Source organism: Scomber japonicus, chromosome 3 (genome assembly GCF_027409825.1).
Source record: "Scomber japonicus isolate fScoJap1 chromosome 3, fScoJap1.pri, whole genome shotgun sequence".
NCBI lineage: Eukaryota > Metazoa > Chordata > Actinopteri > Scombriformes > Scombridae > Scomber > Scomber japonicus.
In genome coordinates, this window is record NC_070580.1 from 20,783,758 (window position 1) to 20,808,750 (window position 24,993).

At 38.1% G+C, this 24,993-nt stretch overlaps 1 protein-coding gene across 1 annotated transcript in view; it reads right to left on the bottom strand.

Moving 5' to 3' along the window:
• ca16b (carbonic anhydrase XVI b) overlaps window positions 1-24,993 on the bottom strand; it is a 108,155-nt gene that overhangs the window by 28,899 nt on the left and 54,263 nt on the right. Inside the window, exons 3-8 of the mRNA XM_053315429.1 lie at window positions 23,164-23,343; window positions 15,491-15,639; window positions 9,436-9,531; window positions 7,655-7,721; window positions 4,508-4,665; window positions 1,059-1,251 (exon numbers count right to left, since the gene is read on the bottom strand). Of these exons, the coding sequence (XP_053171404.1) occupies window positions 1,059-1,251; window positions 4,508-4,665; window positions 7,655-7,721; window positions 9,436-9,531; window positions 15,491-15,639; window positions 23,164-23,343 (843 nt within the window). The remainder of the gene's footprint in view (window positions 1-1,058; window positions 1,252-4,507; window positions 4,666-7,654; window positions 7,722-9,435; window positions 9,532-15,490; window positions 15,640-23,163; window positions 23,344-24,993) is intronic.

Here is a 24,993-nt window from a genome sequence, read left to right on the forward strand (position 1 = left end):
AAAGACGAACAAAAATGCCATTATCAAACCCCGCATGAGGTCTTTGCTTGGTAATATGTTCTTTGATATAAAAGTGAGTCGTAACAGTGAGTGAATGACGAGCTGCATTCTCACAGGACAAGTTTTACCCAAAGAGCTCCTGAAGTTTGAATTATTACCCATTATTCTGGTGATTTTAATCACATGAATGTGCTCTGTCAGAGATTTTACCTTACCAAAAAATTATAACCTTCTATGGTGCTATTCTATTTACTGACCTTCTGATTTAAGCTGCGTGCCATGAATGGGTCTCCATGCTGAGCAGCTCAATGAGCTTCCTGAATTTGCTCGCAAAGTGCTATCAAAGCTCTCATTAATAATTTTCACTGCAGCCTACATGATTTTTTGCCAGGAAGAAAATAGTGCTTGAAGACTGAAGAGTCTTAGTGAAAAAATGATGTGGTAGTGCCCAAATCTATAATTCATTTGTTATGGACGTGGCAGATTTACATGGGGTTGAGAACATAAACATCCTCTGCATCTGTTCCAAATCACAGGAGTACCACAAGAAATACAAGTCCCATGACATTTAATTTATATTTGAAGACACTTGCTTTCTGATAGTATCAATCTCATTTAAATAAATACACTGATAATTAAGACTGTTACTTTGACACATTCATTCTATATTAGTATGATAGCAATATTGGACCACTGTGGAACTCAATTAGGACACATTTTGAGGGCAGTACAAGAGCTAAATTTAAAATATTAATCAACTAGCTAGCTTGTGTCACACTCGTGGGTATAATTTTGGATAGCTTTTGAATATTTTGTGATGTTTGCTGACCTTATGCATAGCCTTGGCCTACACATATTAAGTAATACTAATACTAACTTATAATGGCCATGCTCTTACAGTAGTTTAAAGCAAACTCTTACTTTCTCTACTCTGAGAATTTAGGCTTAATTCACAAGAACTAATGAGAAGTAATAATCATAATTACAGGAGCTTCTTGGGTTAAATCAGTCAGGGTAGTGCGATTGTACAAATGACTACAGATGTAGCTTTACAATACCTCTCGAAGCCTCGGTGCCATGAGGGCTTCCCAGAACTTCAGTCAAATCTTTCTGCCATGCGTCTTTCACAGCCGACTTGAACACTTTCCTGTCGTCCAGCTCCTGCAGGGGCCGGAAGTTGTTCCTCAGGTGGTCCACAGACTTGACGTGATCCTGTTGTTCTGTTGTAAAGATGGAGTAAAAGGCCTCCAGCTGGATGGACAAAAATACAATACAATACTTATATTGTTATTTATTTAACTTAATTTTTATTGAGTTTTTCTCAACAACATGACAGGTACATGTACATGTTCCCCTTTTAACAGCTGTACATAGTATTTACACATGTGTAAGATAACTGTAAAAGTATATCAACTTATAATAAAGTACAATTGAAAAATGTATATATATATAATAAGATGAGATGGTAATAGATGAATAATTAGGAAATGATAACAGTAATATTAGAAAAAAAATGAAGGGAAAAGAAAGAAGAAAAGAAAAATAATAATAAGTAGATCATTTAATAATGCTATAATAGGGAATTGAACAAATAAAAAATAATAATAATAATAATGAGAAAAATAAATAAAAATCCACTCCAGATAGTTACTCTAAAAAGATATGATGAATGTGTCCGGTACCAGTCCAAGACTCCTAGGCTACAACCTCATTGTATTAATAAACTCATAACAGGTGTCCATCATTTAATAAAGATAGGTTTCTGAAGCTTTTATAAGTATGTAATTTGCTCCATCTCATATATGTCCCATACTTTTTGGATCCATACATTATATGTAGGGGGATCGTTAATAGTTATGCATTTTAATGCTGCTGTGAGCAATATGTTTAGGAGGTATTTTTCATCCTTTCTGTCTATACTTCTGGCTTTGTGGGATTGTCCCATTTAAAAACTGCTTTGAGGGGCCTCAAAAACCTCCTATTTTATATTATATTTAATAGGCGTCGTACATTATCTCCATAATACCTTCCAGTGATAAAGCCTGTTTGGTCAGGGTGTATAATTTGAGTAATTATCTTTCTATTCACACGTCTACAAAGAATTGCTGTTAGTATACTCAAGTCCTTATTCAATAGTGATATTGGTCTATAAGACTGACATTCAGTAGGGTCTTTACCCTCTTTGTGTATAACTATAACTATAGTTGCCTCAGTCCAAGATGGTGCCATACTTTTAGAATCTAGGACATATCTGTATGCGTTTAGTAACAGGGGTGCTAGCAGGTCTTTAAAGGTTTTATAAAATTCATTGACATATCCATCTGGACCTGGACTTTTGTTATTCTTAAATGATGAAATCACCTGCTTAATTTCCAATTCCTCAATTGGCTTATCTAACTCCTTAGCCGTTGGATATGGCAGTCCAATTAGTTTTATGCGTTTTAAGTACTCTTCCAGTTCTGCATAATCACAGCATGTGTCTGTATTCTTATACAATAATTCGTAAAACTCTGCAAATGACTCTGCTATTTCGTTTGGTTTTGTGGCGATTCACTTTTGATTTTATTTATTTTACTACATTTGAGGATTGCTGCTTTCTCAGTCTGAATGCTAACGATTTGCTGGTCCTGTTTCCATATTCATAATATTTTTGGTTGGTGAATCTTAAGCTTCCCTCAATCTTATCTGATAATAGGCTGTTCAGTTGTCTGCGCGTTGTCATTTGTGACCCTACTTGTTGCAGCTTGTTTATGTTTATGTTCCAAGTCTTTTATTTTATCTTCCAATTCCTGCTGTTCGGCCTACCTCTCTCTTTTCCTTGCAGATGTGAATGAAATAATACGGCCCCTGATATATGCTTTAGCACAATCCCACAGTATCAGGGGATTCGTTTCCGCTGAGGTATTGGTATCTAGATACTTTTTTAAATTCTTCTGTGATGAAGGAAATCAATTCTTTATCATCAAGGAGAGATGTATTAAGCCTTCATTGTTTAGTTGTTGGTCTTTGTCCTATATCCCATTTCAATGATACAGGTGAGTGGTCAGAAATAGTGATAGGCAATATCTCAATGTCTGTTATCCTATGTACATCTACCTTTGGAGTAAAGAAATAATCTATCCTAGACTAGGATCCATGCCTGCTTGAATGTTATATTGTTATGATGTTGTAAAGCACTTTCAGTTGCATTTCTTGTTTGAAAGCTGCTATAAAAAGTTATCATTATTTTTATTATTATTATTATTATTGTAATTATTATTATTATTAGTATCATTATAGAATATAATAACATAATATATAATATGTGTGTGTGTGTGTGTGTATATATATATATATATATATATATATATATATATATATATATATATATATATACACACACACACACATATATGTACAGTGTATGTGTTGAATAAGATTTTATCATGCAGCACTGCATTTGTAAGCCACTTGCTGGTAGCTGACTGTTAACAACTGGAGCGCAGTATTTGAAAGAAACATTCACACCACAGGCACCAGCAGGCACGGACCTCAATCATCATCCTGGCTACCTACCGAGTTGTAACTTCTCAATGAGGCAAATTTGTGGCCATTGATCGCCATGAATGATCTCCTGCCGCGTGCAGTAATGACTACACATTACAGATACTGTGAAATCAATGTGTGCTATGCATGCTTGCAGAAATGAATTACAGGTTCATAAAGGACTATCCGTGAGCATCACAAACATTGTGGCGGTGGTCAATACTCCTGCAGCAGAAGTCATTTCAGAACAAAAGATTTGTACCCCTGCAGGTTGATAGAAATTCCACTGAGCCCTGCAAGTTTCTATAGCACAGAACGCTCTGGAGGATATGCAGCTGGGTAACCCAAGAATTGTATGTATAAAAGATGCAGCAAAGCACCGTGTATGGGATCAGCAAAAAGTGTGGGGCATGATTTGGCATACATTATCTCTCAAAATCACAAAAAGGCAAAAGCAGTTGTAGGCAAGTTATTGTAAAGCACATGGATAAGTGTTGCTTAATGCTATAATTTTCATGAAAAATGTTACACCATTACTTCAATCATTTTAATTAATGAACTTGAAAAACATTAATCATATGAAAACCACCGTCTATGTGGTTTGAAACTCATAGCCTCCAACCAGTGGCATGATATATGTATAAGAGCTGTCTCACACTTACTATCATTCAAAGGCCAGTAACTGGCTGACCCTTCCTGCTTAATCATCCACTCTATGGGCAGTTATGGTTTCATATAAAGAGGAATTGAGGAGAAACAAGGGAAAAGCAAGAAAGAGGAGAGGTAGATGAGGGGAAAAATTGCTTGTGTCTCAACACTATGTGACAGCAAGTGATCCACTGACTGTGTGAAAATGGGATCTGACTGTACATGGAGAATAGAGCTGCCCAGGCATGTGTATGTGTGTGCGCGTGTGTGCGTGCATGTGTGTGTGTGCGTGCGTGCATGTGTGTGTGTGTGTGTGTGTGTGGACTTAACGCACCTGTGATTGGGACAGATACACAGGCCTGGAGAAGATGATCCACTCCACTACTTTACTGCAGGGCGGCGTGGTCAGAGAGCCCGTGTATCTGTAGTAACTGTCCACTGATGACGGCAGCAGATCCCTCAGGATGAATGACCTGAGGTTGGTCTCCTTTTCTAGGTAAAACAGAAGAGCATGGGATCAAAACGTGACAGTACACAAAAAAATCTTCTGCACAACTATAAAAGTACCTTATCTTTTACTCTTTAAAGATAAAAATCCTGCATATCTAAGAGTCACATTTACACCAATTTTTTACAAGGTCATTTCATTTCACTCTCCCTGTGGCATTTTAACTGCTTTCCTGAAACCTCCACCGATGGAATGGTGGTGGCAGGATTAAAAGCCTCTCCACTTGTTATCACTTTGGCCAGATCTCTGTACTCGGATGGGCTGAGATAGAGGAGCGAAGGGACGGGAGTAAGATAAAATGGCAAGCACTGACAGCTGATCTGAGGCTGGGTGGTAGCCTGTTCTGCTCCATGTAACAACTGTGGCATGGGCCACGGGGATTAAGACAGATCCAGATGATTACTGGAATCTGTTGTATCCTCTGATCAGAACCAGGGAAGGTCGTGTAACCCAAACAACAAACAAGAATCAGCCTATGACCCAGAGGAAGATCCCTTTATCTCCTGCAAATACACTGTGTGGGCTCTGCAAGTGGGTGTGTTTTTCCACTCTCATTATGATGTGAAAAACCCAAATAAAGCTGAGTTTATGTCACATCCAATCTCTAACAGCTCATGACCTTATCTTAAAAAGAAAGACCCCCCCACCCTAAAAAAAAAAACAGTTTGAGGGTGTGGTTTCCATTTTGATATGGCTACTCTGGCCACTGGAAGCCTCGCCCCCATGCCTCATCTGTACTCAGAGTCAAATTCAGTATTCACAGCCTTTCTTCTCCCAGTCTTCAGACAGTGTACGTGCCCTATCGCTCATGAGCTGCCGAGATGCTGATGGATGGATGACTGTGGGATAACGAGCTAGTGGAAAACCAACCACCCTAACGGGAGGGAAGAGAGGAGCGTCTAGCAGCCAGCAGGAAGAGAGTCCAAAAAAACACTGCACCCACACTTGCTCCCTTTCAGCACGGAGAAGAGAAATACTGTGGTGTTAGCACGAACATCTGTGTGGCTGCACAACAGAGAGAAAACATTAAACGAGTCTAAGAGACTACAGCAATGCTAGCAGCTCTATGTGTGCTTTGAGCTAAATGCTAACATCAGCATGTTAACATGATCACAATTACAATGCTAACATGTACTGCACCATTTTTACCATCCTAGTTTAACCTGTTAGCATGCCAGCATTTGCTAATTAGCACTAAACACAAATTACAGCTGATTGGAATATCATTAGTTTGGCACACATTTGGTCATAAACCAGAGTATTAGATGAATGAAACTGTTCACAAAAAATGGGGGCATGATTGCCTATCCTGAATTTCATGACATTTCTCTCAAAAACACATATGGAAAATGCATGCCGGTGCTAAAGGAAAAGTCAGGGGACCACCAAAGCAATATTGGGATCCATCTGTGGTTGTGAATACAAAATCACATAGCAATCCATCCAATAGTTAAGATATTTTAGTCTGGACTAAAGTAGTGGACCGGTCAACTGACAAACCACCAGACTGATTCCAAAAGTTCAGTCAATATTGCAGACTGAAGAAGATTCATAGAATAATTCAGTCAAAACCAATATATTTTGGCTTCATCTGAGTTATACAAAAGAACAGCAGAGCTTAAATACCCCTGTGAAATGAAAACTGCGGGTGAAACAGCCTCCCTGATGATAACAGGCCAATCAAGAAGCTAGGTATAAAATAGCAAGTTATCCACTGCAGTAAATTGAATGAGATGTAGAAATATCCTTGACCAAAGTGACCCAATTTATGATTCTGCGGCCAAATCACCCATGGTTTTAAAGAATCTCTAGTGGTTGCTATTTGAGATTTTTTCTTATGCATGTTCACTTTTCCCTGCTCATTTGGAAAGCCCCCCCCCCCCCCAAGGATCAACACACACACATACTGTAGAAAGTGCACATTGTCCATCTTCAGTTGCACAAAGAGTGAGTAATTAGGAAAGACTCAATGAAGCCCAGCGCCAGTCTTGTGAAAATGGCATGGGTGTAGAGGAGTTACTCAGTGCTTCACTATATCCTCATCCATGTCCTTGTCAGTACATGATCATGCTCATATAAAGACCGCCAAGCAGCAGGTTGTAAAACAAGTCAAACATGTCCATGTAAACAGAGCTGCTGTGTCCCCAGCTGCAGTAAAGGATTCCACAGTCATGCTAAAACATCTGCTTAGGGTCTGCATAAGTCATGCATGCAGTGAAACCAACACAACAGCGGTAATTTAAGACCATATGAATGAAGAATTGTGGTAGGGGCATACAGCACAAGACATTAATAGTCTCAATGTGAATATGAACCTTTGCAAGAGCCATGGTCCATGGCGGCTTGTACATGTAGATCTTAATCAGACAGAGAACAGAATGTTGTCTAATTGAAGCTCGGATGTAATTAATAGTTCTGTCTCTTTGAGTGAAGCTCCTTGGAGGTCCCTCACTGTGGAGCTAAACAAGCAAGAGGGAGAAGGTGGTGCCTTGCAGAATTTGCCTCCTTTTGAAGTTAAACTCTCCTCATAGTTTGTGTTTAGACTCATTTGTGATTAAAAGAATGAAGCCCAGTGCAGTTGAATACAAGAGCATCAATCTTTGTTCTCTGGAGGCAGGGAGGAGCACCATGTCTGTGCTGTCACGTAGAATTTACCTCTAGGATCCACCAAAACATCAACAACAGCACTGCTGGAGAGATTTGCAAGGGAGAATTGCTTTTTTTAATATCCCACATCAACTTAATTCCTAGAGTAATCTTTCAGTGGAGATTTTCGCATAACAGGACTAAAGAAAAAAAAAAAATCAGAGGACAATAATTAAACAAATCAAACTGTGCAGAGATGCAAATAATAATAAATCTATATAAATATTTGCAGACATATGTAAATACATTCACATACTGTATTTACAATCAAATTGTTCTATATAAAGCAGCAAGATTTTGTCAGGGAGTTACTTTCCCATTACTTACCATGATGCACTACTCTTTTCAAGCCCTGGATGATGGGGTCCACAGCTGGATTGTCTTTTTGCCCCAGCTGCAGGAAATGTCCAGAGACAAGGGATTACAAAAAGGGATTACAAGACCAGTATAATCATCATCTGACATAATAACTAAAGACGCTCAATATGAGCAAAATACCCGGGCTGGACGAAATAAGAGGAACATCTCTGCAATGCAAATACAATTTAATTTAGTAGCACTGGGTGTGCGTGTGCATGTGCTTGTGTGTGTGTAATATCTTTACTTTATTGTTAATTCTACTTTGTGGAAAATATAAATTAAATTTCACACTGTAACATCACACTTCATTTACAATTCTGTATTATACAAAATCACCTTAGTACACAACACTGCAAATATACACTATTTACCCACTGCTCTTCTTGCAGACTGTTTCTGTTTTGATGGTTAGGTTTTTATGTGACATTGAAGACATCTGATGATTTAATACATGTTTAAGGCTTCTGTAGCTGTTGCTATCCAGTGTGACCTTCAAAACTCCATGAGACCATTAGCTATACTGTCTCCAGGGGACTAACACAGTTGTTGAGCCCCTCCTTATCTGTTATACCTACTGTTAATTATTTGCTCACTGATGACTGACAATACCGTTCATCCCCACATTATACAATACTTACAAGACTGGACAAAAACTGTGTTGGGATGCAGGGACCAATCTTCCTTTGCTCAACATTAATTCAGGTCAGTCCAAGGAGAATAATTGCATGGAACTGAATGCTGAATGTGGATAATATGCACACCTTAGAGGCCACTAATAGGCCTTTGGGGAGCACTGGAAGAAGTAATCTCATTGATTAGAAATAGTAAATCTGAGCCAATGTGTGTGTGCCCGCTTTCAAACCCTCACACTGTAAACTGCTATTCAGCGGATTGCGTATGGTGATGCTAATTGCAGTAAGCAATTGGGCTGTCGAGACCCAGCGGAGGCATTTAGGTCCTCGTGCACACATGGTTCATCACTGTCTGAGAGTAGACCTACATTAAAAACACCTGTGTCCCCATTCCAGCCTGCCTCTGCCTGAGAGCTGACCCTTGCCTATATACTATTAAGTTGAATGTTAGCGTGCCTGTCACCAGTCATCAATTGCAAAGACACTGCTAATACAAATTAAGATAGTAACAGCGAGAGAGACCCTGAAGTTATTGCCGCTGGTGTGTACTTGTTTTTAGTTGACAAATCTGGTGTGGGTTTTTTAATGGTTAACAGGTATTAGAACCATTTTTGTCCATTTAGCACCTATCTGCTCCGACCTTCAGGGGATAATTTGTAGCATCTCAGTAAAATACACCACAGAATTAGAAAAATAATCAGCAACCAAACAAACTTTCCTATCACAACACAGCTGCCAAAGATAATTTCTAATAAAAATGTATTATTGACAATTCCATTTTTGACCAGTTTCTTTTCATATTTATTCACTCTACTTATTGGTTTTGTAAACTATTTCTACAAGCTGTTGTTAAGTACAATTTATGTACATAATCATTTTATTAGTATTTGGAAAAAGGATATTTCCCATCTAGGTAATGCTACCAATAACTAAACGTACAGTAGCGCCATGATCATATTCCTCTTGAGGTGTCTTTCAAGAGCTGTGTAACTCTTTGCAGAGAGAATATGAAGGAGGTAACTTTAAGCACCTTTTAATGTTCTTCTATGTGCAACCATGTGGTCTTGTTTTCATCAGATTACATTTGTCTTGACTCTCGGTCATTGCGGTACTTACCTCAAAGAAGATGGCCATGGCAGCAATGATGCGTCTTTCCTTGATGGCAGCGCTGAGGCTGTCAAAGTCATCTGAATTGTAAAGGTAGATCTGCATCTGGGATGGGGAAACAGAGTGTACACAGCTTGAGGAGTGGACAAGGAGAACGAACCATGCTACCATCAATCACTTGGACACACTGCTTAGGAGCTGATGAAAAGCTGTTTTGAGGGGCATAAAAGAGGGTGTATTTATCACTCTCATAAATTTCCCATAATCCGTGTCATTTCTTTTTGTGTTCTGCCACTCCTAGAGGATGCTAGAGAAATACAGCATCCCATTCCTCAGGGCTACTGTCCTCACAGAGACAGTAGATGAGCGGAAGAACTGGTAGGAACATGTGCTTTTCCTGTGATGAGATCTAACAGAATGGAAAGCCTCTAATCATTGCTCACAATTACCTTATTTCACCCACCCTTCTGATTTCACAACATAGCCTAGAACGCGTGGATTTAATGTGAAAACCATCATTCAGGGAACATATCATACCTGTCGAAAGATTTTTTATTGCTTTCATTTCAAAGCAGGCATATTATGGTCATGCTGATCAAAATTAGCAACTGATTCTAAAAGTAGCAATTGGAGCTGTCCATCATCCCAGTGTCGAGCCTCTTTAAATATAAAAACCCTTTCATGTCACTGAACCGAGTTAATTGGCAATAAGAAAAGGGTCCTAGATGTTGATTTAATTAAAGGGTATGCCTGCCTTTTTTCTTTTTCAAAGGGAAATTACGAGAAACCCCCGACTGCAATTGGCTATGCTGACAACAGACAAAAAGTCAAAGTAAATAAGTATATAAATAAGGATCAATCCATTAATGTGTACCACAGGCTTAAACCAGGTACAAAATGACTCAATCCAGATAATTTCAGTTAATCAGTTTCCTGCGGAGTTCCTTTAACTGCAGCCTTTAATGGAACTAATTTGTTGTCGGAGAACTCAGCAAGAAAGAGCACTGGCCATTCATCACCCTTCAGATGTTATTAACTACATTACCCAATTAAGCTGGCCCCCTCAGGCTTCATTTACTCACTGAGATTGGCTCAGTGACCTGTTCTTGTTAACAGCACACTTTGGAAAACATGCAATTCAATTATCAAACAGTTTCATAGCAGCCAATAAAAATAAATGTTGCCAAAAGCGATCTGAATCACTTGATTGCATGGTTAATTTCACTTTTGTATGCTTTTGAGATCTGACACGAAAGCTCTTATTGAGGTAAACTTTGTCCATCACTGAAAGCTGTTGATTTTTAAGCAGGACAAACAGGTGACCATGCATGTTTGCTTTTGCCGGCACAAAATTGATGATACTGTTGTAGTGAGAATTATGTGAAGACACATTTAAGAAAACAATAACGGACAACAGCTTGCGAGGAGCCAGAAGGAGGAATGATGAAACTGAAAGACAATAAAACCTTATTTGTACTTTATAATTTACCTTCACGTTGTCCACATCTCCTGAGCTTTTTTTTGTTGTTGTCTGAATTTAATTTACAGCCCTCAATTTTTGTTTTTGTATTTCATCTCAAAGTGAGTGCAAACACAAGTGCTGAAAGCTGCTCTGCATTCCCAAACTTCCATTTAAGCACAAACAGGTGAAAAACAAAGTCATGTTTGGCATGATTTCCCAAGATATGTGAGATATTGAAGCACAACAAGAACACTGCAAGAAATAAGTCCATGTGTGTGAGGAGAGATCTTCAATTTATCGATGCAGCACAAATGTATTCTTCCTTTATTAATATATTCCTTACAACTGTGCTGCAACAGCATTTTCTTAAAAGGAATTAATTCAAAATGTGTCTTTTTTAATGCAGTATGATTCTCTCACTCCAATCACACACACGCACGCATCTACCTTATCCTTTCACTTAAGCTCCTACGAAGTGCTAGATTACTCATTTTCAAGAAGAACTTCAAAGACAATGACAAAGGACAGCAAAAGGCAGTGGGCAGTAAATACAGATATACTGTGCTGCATTGATAATAACCGTTTTGCACATTTGAATTTTTACACTAATCTAATGCTAGTGGGGCTGAGTCCACCAAATGCATCTTTCCTGTCAGTGTTGCAGTGTTACACACAACATTTAGCATTAATATGAGTGTTAAAAACCTGATGGTGTTTGTTTCGTCACATGGCTCCATTTAAAAAACATATTCACTATGTTGATCATGTTACTGTTGCTATGACAGTTGTCGATAAACCATAAACATACATCTTGCCTTATTGCTGAACAAGAAGCAGCTCCATCCCCGTGAGTCATCTGAGACTCTCGTTATGTGCTCTTATCCAAGTTCATTCTGCAAGAAGGCTTTCAGTGCTTTTCTTTCTCAGAAATGTACTGTACCCTACACCCACTGTGACACTTATTCATATGTCAGCTGCACTGTGTGCAAACCAGTACCCTTCTAAGGTGTGATTTGTAATCCATGTATAATTAATCTAACCTTTGTGGCACCCTTATATATTATTAGAAAAGATCTCCCCATGGTACCCTGAGGAGGGGAGGGGGGGTCCACTGTTTCATTTTTCATTGTGCTGTTTGAGCAAACAGGTGGTCCATCTATCGATTTCCCCACTTCATTCTCATGAAATAGACTGCGGTTAGATTAATGTCAAGCTCAGGAGCCACAGGCCGAGCAGCCCCTTGGTTTTTTTACACATGGCCATGCTACAAAGGCATAACACAGCTCATTGAATTTGTCGTTTCCCCCTGTACCCATGTGTGAACTATATTTGTGTGTGTTTTCAAGCTTCTGGGCAGGTGGGATAAACACTTTTTCCCCACTGTAAGAGTGAATGCTTCATGCAATGTGTTATATGCAACTCAGGGCTGAATGTGACTCGTTTGCAGTGGAGAGATAATTAGACAGCAGATTGGAAAACAGTCTCTGTTTAGCAGAGACAAATAAGCCCTGGAGCTCAACCTCCAAGGTCACGCTGCTCATCTCTCGAAGAACAAAACATATACACAACAAAACAAAAGCCAACCTCTGATATAACAGATCACTGGCTACATCATTCACAAACCTTTCTAAACATGTAGAGCTGTGCTACACACGCAGCGTCAGAGGTAATATAATCTCAAATACATCAAATTCTGTCGGGGCATAAATATGAAAAATGAAAACGCCACATTTTACAGGATGGAATTGTTAAATGTCCAATGGCTACATCCTGCATAACCATACTCCCCTTCAAACATTCATTTGATTTCATTTTTCACCTCCTGATCCACAGTGTGAAATAATACATCATGTTTGATACATGACTTATTGATAAGGTGAATCATTTTCAAAAAAGCGGCCTTCACACTCTGTGCTCTGTGTCTGTATATGTGGTGTGGAGTATGTACATTTAGAAATATCTCATAATCCATTTTACTTTGCTGATATTTGGATGGAATACTGCCTCTTGTAAGATGCTTTAGGAAAGGTCAATGACAATATAGACAGTTTAATTGCCATTCATTTGATTAATTCTAATTTGTGCTCTTGCATGATGTGTAAAATATCCAAATCATGAAAATCGAGGTATTGCAATATGTAGAAAAAGGTTATTTTTAAGATGGTAGCATAGATGGTAGCTGGCAACATTAAGCTGTTTTGAGTTACGACAGTCCTGTAAACTGTGACATGATTAGTTTCACTGCATGTGCATCTGCTACAGTTTATGGGATTGTCAGGACTTCAGGTGGCAGATAGCTGTCTCTGGCTATCTTGTAGGGAATTTAACAATTGCATCTAGAAGGACAGACTGAATATTACTCTGCACACTGAACCGTGCTCTCAGTTTGTGTTAGTTGATGAGGTATCATCTCTGGTTACGAGAACTGAAGTTATTGGAGGCAACTGTTTCTAGAGTCTACATTGTACGGATTGTCCCTACCTGCTGGGTAGGTAATGCTAACCAGCAGCAGTGCAAATATCATGCTGGTTTCTTGTAGAGAAACACAATCAGCAGCAGATCCATTAGTAAGCAGAGTTTTCTGTGCTGCCTGTGCTGAAACTTTACTCTAAATAGTTGAAGCATCTGTTACTGAAAGTCAATAGCTGTGTGGGATAACCTGTATTTTATGCATAATGATGATAGCCTTGCAGGTCGTACAGCTCTTTTATTATTCTTACCATCTTAAAAAAATATGATCTTTCAAGGCATCATTTTGCAGGCAAACAAAAATTGATTAAAATTGTGAATCAAAAAAAAAAAGTTTTTTTTATTTTTTTTTTAAATCGCAGTTTTAATTTGTTATAAAACTTCTCAATGGTGTTTTTTGCTAAACTAATTCCAATCATACTGTATGTTGAGTCAATCCTGTCTGTTGCATACGATTGACATACGTGTTAAGAGAATAAATCATACAAGAAGGTATGGAGGGTCATTCTATGTAAAAGTATGGCACATTTGCAAATTTGTTTTAGGTAATGAATGGTAATGGCACTGTGAATGATTAACATTTGAAAGGCACTTATAACTCATTCCCTGCACCACATTAAAAGAGTGGGATTTCTTCTTTAATCCACGAGCCAGAATAAATAATACCAAAAGGCTTCACACTTAATACCCTTTATGTCTGTGTTACAAGAGTTGGTGATGTTCATTACTTTCTTATTTTGTTGCTTTCCTTTATTACTCGCAGTCTGTTCTCCTTTTGTTTCTTTAGTTTTGAGAAGAGTGTTGTAACCTTGAAAAAAAAAAACATGTTCGGAGCAAGAAAAGTAACTAAATTATTCTTCAATGTTCTTTTCAAACTATTTAATCTCTTCTATAGACCTTCATGTTTCCCCGTCATATTTTGACTCAGCCTGCATTGAAGTGGTAACAAAGTGCTACTGAATGGAAAAAAAGAAGATATTATTAAGATATTAATGATTATTGATAATGGTGAACAATGATTCTTGGAGTTTTTAAGGGCTACTTTGGTAAGTTTGTATTGCACTACCATGCCACTGAAAATCAGAGCAGCAAAGACTCAGATTTCCCAACTTTTAGTCCTTTGAAGCATTTGGGGTATGCTCCAAAAACATCTGGATCCTATATTTCCCATATTACAACTCAAAAGGAGCCCTATCATTAGACTGCCTAATAAATACCCACAAGTTTTCCTTTCAAACTCCACACATCCCCACTATGTAATGCAAGCCCAAGCTGAGATAACCCCTGATGACATCATTTGAAGACATCATCAGAGGTTACCTTCTCAGTTGTTTCTGCTTTATTGTTGTTGTTTTTGGTAAGAAACTGACTTATATGTGTCAAATCTTTGAAGTTCCCCTTTAAAATGATCAGTTATGCCCTTCAGGAATCTGTCTATTAAGCTCTAAGGTTTACAATACTGCAAAAAACAAACCATAAACAATGCATTGAATCAATTAAAAACAAAGAAGTACTGTAGCCACATTTTAATGAGGTAGTTTACTTTATAAAATAAACTTATTTCAGTTTAATTTTATTTTTGAGTGGATCCATTTTAGCATCCTTTGAAAGTCTGAGTTTACCTCGAGGTAACTTTTTATTTATTATGCATTATTATTTAGCTTGCATCCTCTCTATATAGTTCCAGAAACAAAAAAAAAAGAAAAAAAACTTTCCTCCAGTGGTCTGAACAGCCTTCAGCAATGAAACCAAGAGCTTCTTGGAGATGAGGTGAAATTGGACTTGAAATGGGGAGTATGGATGTGCTGCCCCAAGTCTGAAAAAAATGAGCTTGTACAGACTGAGATATTAATCAGATTCAGCCTGATCAGCAAGCAAAAGTGCATCTTAACTTTCATCTTGGTATTAATGGCCTCAGTTAAATACTTTATCATTTTCAATAATTAAATATCTATTTGCTTGACAAGATATTCCACAAATAGTTCATGAGGAGTTATAGGCTGTTGGTCTCTATGAAGAACTCATCTATCTAAACACTACAGTAACTTGCCAATTCTCCCACTTTCAGCATTGACCCTGGAGACCCCATATTGCACATTTGTCATAACGGCTTGTAGCAACAGGATGCGTTACCTCTACAGGGAACCTTCTGCCATTTACGCTGTGTTCTGAGCCTGCTGATCCATTACTCTGGCCCCAGTGAAACTCCATCTTCTCAGCCTTAAAACGCCCAGGCAGCCCAGCACCTCTTATAAAGTAATCGTCCTTCAGGAGAACAGCAACTGGAGACAAAAAGGGATTCAAAAAAATGAATTACATGAAACAAAGAAGGAAAATTAAGCACACTCAATGCAACTGCAGCGAAAACATTAGTAATCAAGAACTGATTCAGCAGATGCCTAGAGCAGCAGTGACAGTCCCATCATCACACAATCTCAACTTAATTCTCATTATCCCAATTTTCATCTGTTTTCTTTATTTTGTGTAATGACAATTACCTTATTATCCCAAAGTAACATATTTCAATTATGTGGTGATTATTGTTTTTCCATGCTGCAAGATGATGTGTATTGTTATGAAGATAAAAAAGATAATTCTACTTGTCTAGAACAAAATGACACAATGCCACTTCTACAGTACCTGCTTTAGACCTGGGAGGCTGTGGTGAACAGTTTTAGATAAGCCATTCTCTCGGTAGCTTGTTGCATGGTTCACTAGGAACAAATAACTGGTATTCACTTTCTTTGTGATCTTTTTCTACATGTAAGCTTTTTACAAGGCTGTAATGCCAACACTGATGCTGCAGGATGGCAGGAGGCAACTATTCAAAATTATTCTATTTCTCCCATTAAAGATTAATGCCACTCTTTGCACACAAGGTTTCTACAGTGACCTATTGGGTTTAAGATGGTGAATTTGTTTGTGATTGTTATTATTTATAGAAATGAATGTCTAACTATGTACAGTAACAACGTTTCTACACCATACACAAAGACATATGACTTTAAAACTACTACTACTACTACGACTTGATCTTTTTTTCATTTTGAGTGTGTAAATACTTTTTTTTTTTATTATGAATAATTTATGTATCAGTTACAATCAACTACTGAGTAAATTTAAATGCTGTAAGTGTAGAGAGAAATGTAACAATACGTTTTATCATATAACAAATGTCAAATCCATCCCTTGACAAGCACTTGCTCATATTGCCTCAGGTTTCCATCATTTTATATTTGCTGTTGAAATTATTCCTGAAGAGCATGTCCTCTGAATACGAATGGCCACAGCTTTGGTCTCAAATCTAAACCCAACTGTGAAACCTGACATATTAAGAATTACAAAATGGTCCATTCCTTATTCCTTTTAACTCTTTTTAGGTCAGGGGAGGGCAACTGGCAACCTATTGGCCACATGCGGCCCCCATCCTCACTCAGTGCGGCTTGCAAGTCAGTTTCCAAATATCAATTCAATTGTTGATTTCACAGGCATAGGAAGCAAGCTGGCCATTTATTATTATTATGCCATTTGACCACATTTGTACTGGATCCCAACTGTAATAATATTGTCCACTGATAGAGGGCACTCCCTCGGAACATAGCCAAGCAACTGTCTGTTCTCACCCACCAGGCCTTTTCCACAATGACGTGTGAAAAAGAGACATGAGCGGCCAAAAAAGACATCTAGACCAAGAGAACCGTGTCTTCCAGGCAAGGTGGGAAACAGATTATTCTTTTTTTTTGGAATTCAAAAGCAAACCTATGTGCTCAGTGTGCCTGGAAACAAAATCAGCCATAAAGGATTACAACTTGTGTTGCCAATGCAGTGCTACGCACAAAGACATATATGACATGTACACTGGAGCTGCCAGAGCCGCTATCATCATCAGCAGAGCTTTTTTTTTTTTTTTTCAAAGCTATGACTACACACGAGTCGTCTCTCAAGACATCTGATGCTGTTTCCCTTTAGCAAGCAAAGAAGCCCTAGTCAGATCAGGAAACAGTGAAGTGATGTGCAGTAGAGATGGCTTAAGCTTTTGGAGATGATGGCATTGTTAAGAACTTTGAAATGGTCTCTCTTTCTCTTTGAGGTGCAAGAGGAGTTATTGAAATTGGTTTCTTTGCATGACACTACCCAGGGTTGGATGTTTTCAATGCCAGTAAAAGTGCTGTAGGTGAGCACTGACTATTAAATACTGCACTACGTCATACATCAGATGGGTAACATTATTGCCCATTATTAACTATTAATATATCAGAGTCCGAAAAACTTTATCGATTGCTTTGTTAAAATTGCTCAATTGCAAACACACAGGAAAGAGAGAGTAAATAAAATAGAATAGTAATAATGATAAATACACAGGTAGTAAATAGAAAAATGTACAATTGCAAATGTGTAAAAGGTAAAGTGTAAGGTAAAACTGCAGTAAGTAGATTAATAGTAATTTAACAGTAAATATACTGTAATGTACAAAGGCAAACTGAATGAAAAGTGTGTGTCAACAGTAAAGTCACATCGTTTTACTGCAGAGTATTGACATAGATGTGCCAAAGTAAGTGGTTTTCATTCATTTGAATCTAAGTTAGCACTAGTAGCAGCACATTATGGAAGCTGTAAAAATTAAAAATGGTTATGAATGTGGGTATTCTTTAAGAGATTCCTTTTTAATCACAGGCTACATTCTGTTTCATTTTGATCTTACAGGATGCCCTCTATGTCAAGACGATGAACTTCAGCCATGTCATGGATTTGGTTACCGAGGTTACCGATCTCATTTGAGGGGGGAACAGGACTCTAAATCATAGGAAGGTTGTAGCCTTATTGGAAGAAGTGAACTCCGCTTATAGGGATTTACAGATGCACACTGAGATCAGATGGATGAGCCGCGGGAAGAGCTTGGAGGTTTTTGCGCTGCACACGGAAATCCCTTTGGAGAACAGCATTTGATGTGATACAAGTGCTTACTGCAGTAAACTCAGGGATAAAGATTTTCTCTGTGACATGGACTTCCTTACAGATATTACCTTGCATCTTAATCACCTGAGTATGAAGTTACAGAGAAAAGGCCAAACTGTGTAAAGTAGCCCAGTTCAAAAGGTGCAAAGATTTCCCTGAATGTGAGAAAACATTTCTCAAGTACAGGGCCATCATAGAATCACTGCAGCTGCAGTTCAAGGATCGCTTTCAAGATTTCTAAGCCATGCAGCCACGAATTACGTTATTCACTGACCCTCTCTCTGCTGCTGTCAGTGAACAACCCCCAGAGTTCCAGCTTGAACTGTGTGAATTATAGTCAGACCCTTTCTTTCAAATACAGCACAAAGAGAGGGGAGTTTCATTTTAGAGACCACTACCGGAGTCCCGCTTTCAACTGCTGAGGGATCTTACACTCTCCATGGCCAGCATGTTCAGCACATCAAGTCAAAAAAGAGAAAAACTCGGTTTCAGTTCATGCAGATTAGATACCCAAATATTAACATTGAGGCCACAAATATCTCATTAAGACAAACTTCATACTAATCCACCTGCAGATGAGGGTCAATAGTTTTTGAGATAATGCTTATATGCTTATTTGAAATATGTCATGAAATGGAAAGGAAGAGAAGAAATGCACCAAAACATGATTTTTTGTTATTGTTGTTAACTTTGTACCATTATTGATTGATGATTTTTGACAATAATAATGGTTAATCACTCAGGAATGTGGATGTTTTGTTTTTCTGTTAAGCCCATTAAATAAATAGTAGCATTACTAAATGCATTTGAATATGATAAATAGAAATGTGAAAAATTGATGGGGTCACACACAGTATTTTACTAATGGGAGTTTGCAGTATTAGGATATTCACATAGGAGGATGTAGTGTAGTTATGTTCTCATTAGTATTAAGTGTAGATTTTCAGTATTCTCTTACCTGGGCTCACATTGACGATAAAGTTACAGAAAACATTGTGTATTTCTAAGGCATTATTAAAACGCTTGCACTATGTGAGAAATATTTCGGCAAATTTTAAACTCCACTAGCAACAGTTCAACTCTAAAACTTTTCAGAATTTTTAATCAAAACATGCAGAGGAGAAAATACCACAGCTCTGCTTTTTTTTTTGACGGCCAAAAGTCCACTTTCCTTGTAATGAGCTTCATCACTATGCGCGTTTTAGACTCTGTGGCTGATCTTGTTTCCATTTTTCGTCCCCCCCACGGGTCATACAATTTCACAATTAATAGTGGACCATGTAATCCTCCTTCTGATGTCAAAACAGACATTACTGCTGTATGAGGTTTTCAACAGCAATTTTGTTTTGCCTAAAAAGTTCTGCTTTTCATGAAAGCAAACATTTGTAAATGTACTCAGTGGTGTCATGCAAGGGTGAGTTTAAGCTGTGTTACTCCTCCATGTTTCCATGGCACCTGAAACGCCATCATGACAAGGCAGATTTCCATCCGTGTCCTTGTTGAAGTTACATATTAATGTATCTATAACCCTTAACCACGTCTACATTTGACATCATTAGCCAGATTAGACCCGGTGCTCCGTCAGCCGTCACCCCCCAGCCCCCCCCCCCCGTTTACAGGGGGATTTAGTCAGCCTCTCTGGATGAGGACAGCCCACTTTTAATCGTATCACAAAGAGGATGAGCATGTGTACAAGCAAACACAGACTGTCAGCAAACACAGATGACATGATGAACAAGCTGTGCAGAGAGAAGGGATGAAATCAAGGTAAGTGAAATGGATCAGGAAGCAGGAAGAAATGTAAGAAAAAAAAAAAAAAAGAGGGCGAGATCCAGAGAAAAGGAGGGAAAAGACAAGGAGATCTGAAGAGAGGAGAACCTAGAAGAGCCTAGAGTGATGAGGGATGAGCTGAGCCCCTGTCGTGAGGCTGGAAAGAATCTGCCAGCAGTATTAATGTGCCAGTGCTGCTTAAGCTGAGGGCCCACAGCAAGAAGGAAAGGGTTTTAGATGCAGGAGATTTTTTTTTAAACACAAAGCATTGGGTCAAAGTGAAAATTGGTCTACTCCGAGATAAATGTACCCATCACATCATTGTGTAATTCAACAGGTGTAAACATTTACAGATGGTAATAGAGATGGTAATAAATTAATGTTACTGCTGTTGTTGAAGTAGTGTAATCCTGTGTGCAACATGAGGAAAGTCAAGGAAAGGGGATGCTAGCTGGCCCTGGGAGTTTCATTAGAAATGCGGCCCTGGGTGTGTTTGAACCCTCCAACAGCAGAGCAGGAATTAGAAGCTAAGCCAAAAAGACCTTGAATCACAGCCTGTGAAAGAAGGGGAGTGTGTGTGAAAGTAAATCCTTGATCAATGCAAATGTCTCTGGGGCTTTCTGATACCTCATGAATTTGCTTGAGAGTTGTTTGAAATTTTACTAAGAAATGTTTTGTTGGGGAACACTTGCTTGAATGGCGGCCAATCGGCTCAATCTCAAAGCAGGTCAAGCCGCGAGGGAACCTTGTGGAATCAATTGCAATGAACTTTTAAGATCTCACTGAGTTCTTAATTAAAACATTGACTTTTAAATAGTATGAAGGATGTTAAAGCCTATGTGCGAAGGATTCGAATAGTTTGACTTCAACACATCTTAAAGGCAGTATTAAAGAAAAAAAAAGACACTATGGCAGATGGTAATGCAGGTCAGTGAACATAATAAACTGTAGAAATTACATAAATTTGACATCTCCAGCTATATATTTTGTGTCAGGGATAACTCAATTGCAAACAAGCAGCTGAATCGTAAACGTCCATCAAGCCTGCTAGACTTCAGTCACACCGGTAGGAGAAATGTTCAGTGACACTGGGAAAAACATTATGTTGCCATACTTGCAAAAGCTTTTTCCTTTGAGACTAAACATATGAGACCAGTAGTACTCCCTGCTACATCACTCTTCTGTAGCAGTCCAAGGAAACAAATGAGGAAACCAGAACGAAGTAATCCTAGTCTCTTGTGTGATGTATGATGTGTGAAACAGTGCAGCTAATACAAGAGGATATACTGCGTGGGTGAATTTTCATCATAATACGACTTATTTTGTTGTCAATGCTGCACAATGAGCAAGCGCAATAATAGCAGTAAACACTTCAACCATCTTTACCTGAGTGCTATCAACTGTCATTATGGTGCTGTCAACCTATGCCACTCTCACCACAGCTGATGGCACATACTGAGTGCTGTTGGCAACCACACAATGACAACAATGGGTTTCAAAATACTCAGTAAAATATGAAATCATAGTTTAACGAATTTCATACAAATAACAAACAAAGGTTTGGTTTGATGAGTTGGATTACAGAAAAAATCATCAAGGAAGACAAAGACCACTCAGAAGGCCAAATATTCAAAAACAACACATCGCATTGAAAGCTCAGAATTTGTTTTCTGAGAACATGAAGGGCAAATTCCTTTTAAGATGAATAACTAACACTGTCTTTGAAAAAAATGCAGTCCATGAACACGTTCACGCATATTTGACAAAGAAAATAAAATGCAGTCTTGAAAAATGAAATTTGATCAAGGTTTACTTCAGTGCTTTTGACTTTGTTCTCAGCTTTGACTTTTTAGGTTAAGTTAACAATGAGCTAACCAATTAATACACCAAAGAGCTCCTGTAACAAGCTGCAATATGATAATGATAGACTGAACTTACTTGTAAACTAAATGCCCATATGTATCTTATTTTTGAATGTTAATGTCCAAAAAGTTGCTTTTCAACCAAAAATGTTGTTTCAGAAAATCAGTGAAGTCTACCCGTCATTTCAGATAGCTAATCAGGGAGTAAAATGATAATAAATTAGTTTCACAATACCATGGTCTGAACTTGCCAAACACTGAATTGACCTCTTTTAAATTTACATAATACCAATTTTCATCATTTTGACAGTGCTAAGCAATCTAAAATTCCCTCTGTACTGTATGTGCCCAAATTTACAAGCCAGCCATGTTATTTCCATCTTTGTAAATAAGCAGCCTGAAGCATTGCTCAGCTGTCCCAGTGGCCTTGGTTGTCATGGAGGCTAACAAGTCTCATTATGATCAAATGCAAAAGATGACACTACTCTCAAAGAGACACGGCGGCAAAAGCGGGGGAGATCAATTAAGGTCAGAGTTTTCACACCAGTGATTAACGGATCCACTGACAGATAATAGAAAATAAATAAAAACAATAAAAAAAATCACAGCGATGGTTTGAAATAGTTAATGGAGTAACCTTCAAAATGTTTCTGTAAACAAGGCATGCAGGCGGACAACAAACAGAAAGGTGAGAGGAGGAGTGATGAATGAAGGCCAGCTAACAATGTTTATAAAAAGATCTATTAAAACCACTAATAGATTTTCAAGAACAATGACAGACTCATTACTATCATGTGTGATGAGTTTTGCTGTATTGAAACATTAGACAGGTTTTCACATTCGCCATTGAAAACACACACGTTTTGTTCCAGGAGATCATGACATGGATAAAATCATCTATCATGGTGTGCATTATTTTATATTTCAATGTCAATTTATAGCATGGGGAAGTAGTTTGTTTTTTGTAGTTCTTTTTTAATTAATTCAATTAGTGTGCATTAAATAGATGAAATAACCAGATGAGAATGTGTATGTTGGCTAATTGAATGATTAAAATACCTGGGAAAAAGGTACTTCATCATATGTGCAACATTGTCTGCAATGGTGAAATACATCCAGAGATATTAAAGGGATATTTATTACAAGTTAAAGAGAGAAGTAAAACTAGTTTTTATGATGTGATGTGCAGAATAAAAACATAAACTCAATAGTGCAGACCTGTTTTTCCAGTGTTTTTCATGGTGGTCTGGTTAGAGGACTCAGTGATGAATTTGTCAAGTACCAGCTCTTGGTACTCCTCCGACACCAGAGCTTGATCATCTGCAATGTCCACAGGTGATTGTCTCTTCGCAGCACATTCTGGGTACAAGGTTGCCCAGACTCGAGGTCCATGGCTTCCTGCAGAAACAGAGAAGACAAGACCTTATGAAAAATGTTGACTACTCCCAAGAAATCACCTTTGTCTAAGGATACTGGCTTGAATGCACACAGAATTAGAAACACTAGGACAATATTACTGCTTTAGCAGCAGCCAGGTTTCAATATGCCCTTAACAGAAATTGTGAGAAAGAGGACAATGATGCTTTCATATTCATTCAGCTGCAGTGCCCTCTAAACCCTTCCAACAGCTGGGAAAACATGTAAACACAATGAAAATTCATCATCCGGCTACGGGCAATTCCAGCGTTAATTGTCCATATAGGATATAAATATCCAAATGAGGCATATTCCTACAGCGCTCCACCTACTGAAACTGAGCTGGGAATGTTAAAAGAACAACAACATTATACCAAATAGCCTATTCAATACAAAATACTCCACGTTAACAATTCATGTGCAGTGTGTGCTGCAAACTAACTTCCTGTAGAATCCCCATCCACTGTCTGCTCTTTTAATCCTCTATCCCCTACAGTGGCGCTTCTACAAAGGAATAATCCACAACCGACAGGGGTCCCCTTGATCTCTTCTTGGGTACAATGGGCCAATGCAACAACAAAAGCTGAGGGATCAGGGGAACAAGGAAGCATGCATGGTTTTTAACTTTTCTGGGTTAACACAATATTCATGATCCCATTCCCTACAGATATAGGGCAACGTTGCTACTGGCTCATGAAAAAGATATGAGAATTCCTCTTTACTAAAACACCCTGGATCAAGGGTGGCTTTATGTCTTGCTATGTATAAACACCTTGCAGCCAAAGACACTGTGCTCAAGTCCCTCGAAAAAGAAAGCATGATTCAGGATTATTTTTGAAATATTGAGTGTTTTACCACATCAACCAGAGAACAATCATAAACATGCACAGTGGGTTGTGCAGACACATAAACAGACATAATGTCATTCATGCCTCTAGATTTGGAAAAGAGTACACTAAACACTGTAAAGCCCCTGGAATAATCTGAGATTTGTCCGGTGATTTAAATTAAGATCAATTATGTTCTAAACACCACCTGTAAGATTATGGACTGATAAGATTTGGAAATGATGGAATTGATTTGAGCTGCATTTCTGACTAATGACTGCATTAGCAAGCAGGATTAAATTTGTCAGTCATGGCTTTAGACTAACTAATATGTCTGTACCAGTACAGCTGCAATATCCCCTACCCTGGAACAGAGCCCATTATGAATGCAATAGCATAAGACAGGAGAAAGCTGCTTGTCAATCACAAATATACAGAAAGGATTTATATAAACTACTTTAGATTTACTTTTGAGGCTTTGTGTAGAAAAAAAATAAAAATAAAAAACACAAAAACATCTATCTTCCCCCATTTCATTTGATTTTTGTTTTCCAACAATGTAACCACAGCCTCACCTTCAATATGCCAGTTGTCATAAAGTTCAATTAAAATAATACATTGCACTAACTGTTAAAGCAATATTTTTTATATCAACACTAAAACAAATGACTCCCTGTACCAAGGTCATCTATGGAAAAGAAAAAAAGGATTTGAATTGTATAAGCAACCTAATACATAACTATAAAATAAAAAACACTACTAAATGCTTTATATTTGCTAAATGCTTTACATTTTACATTGAAAA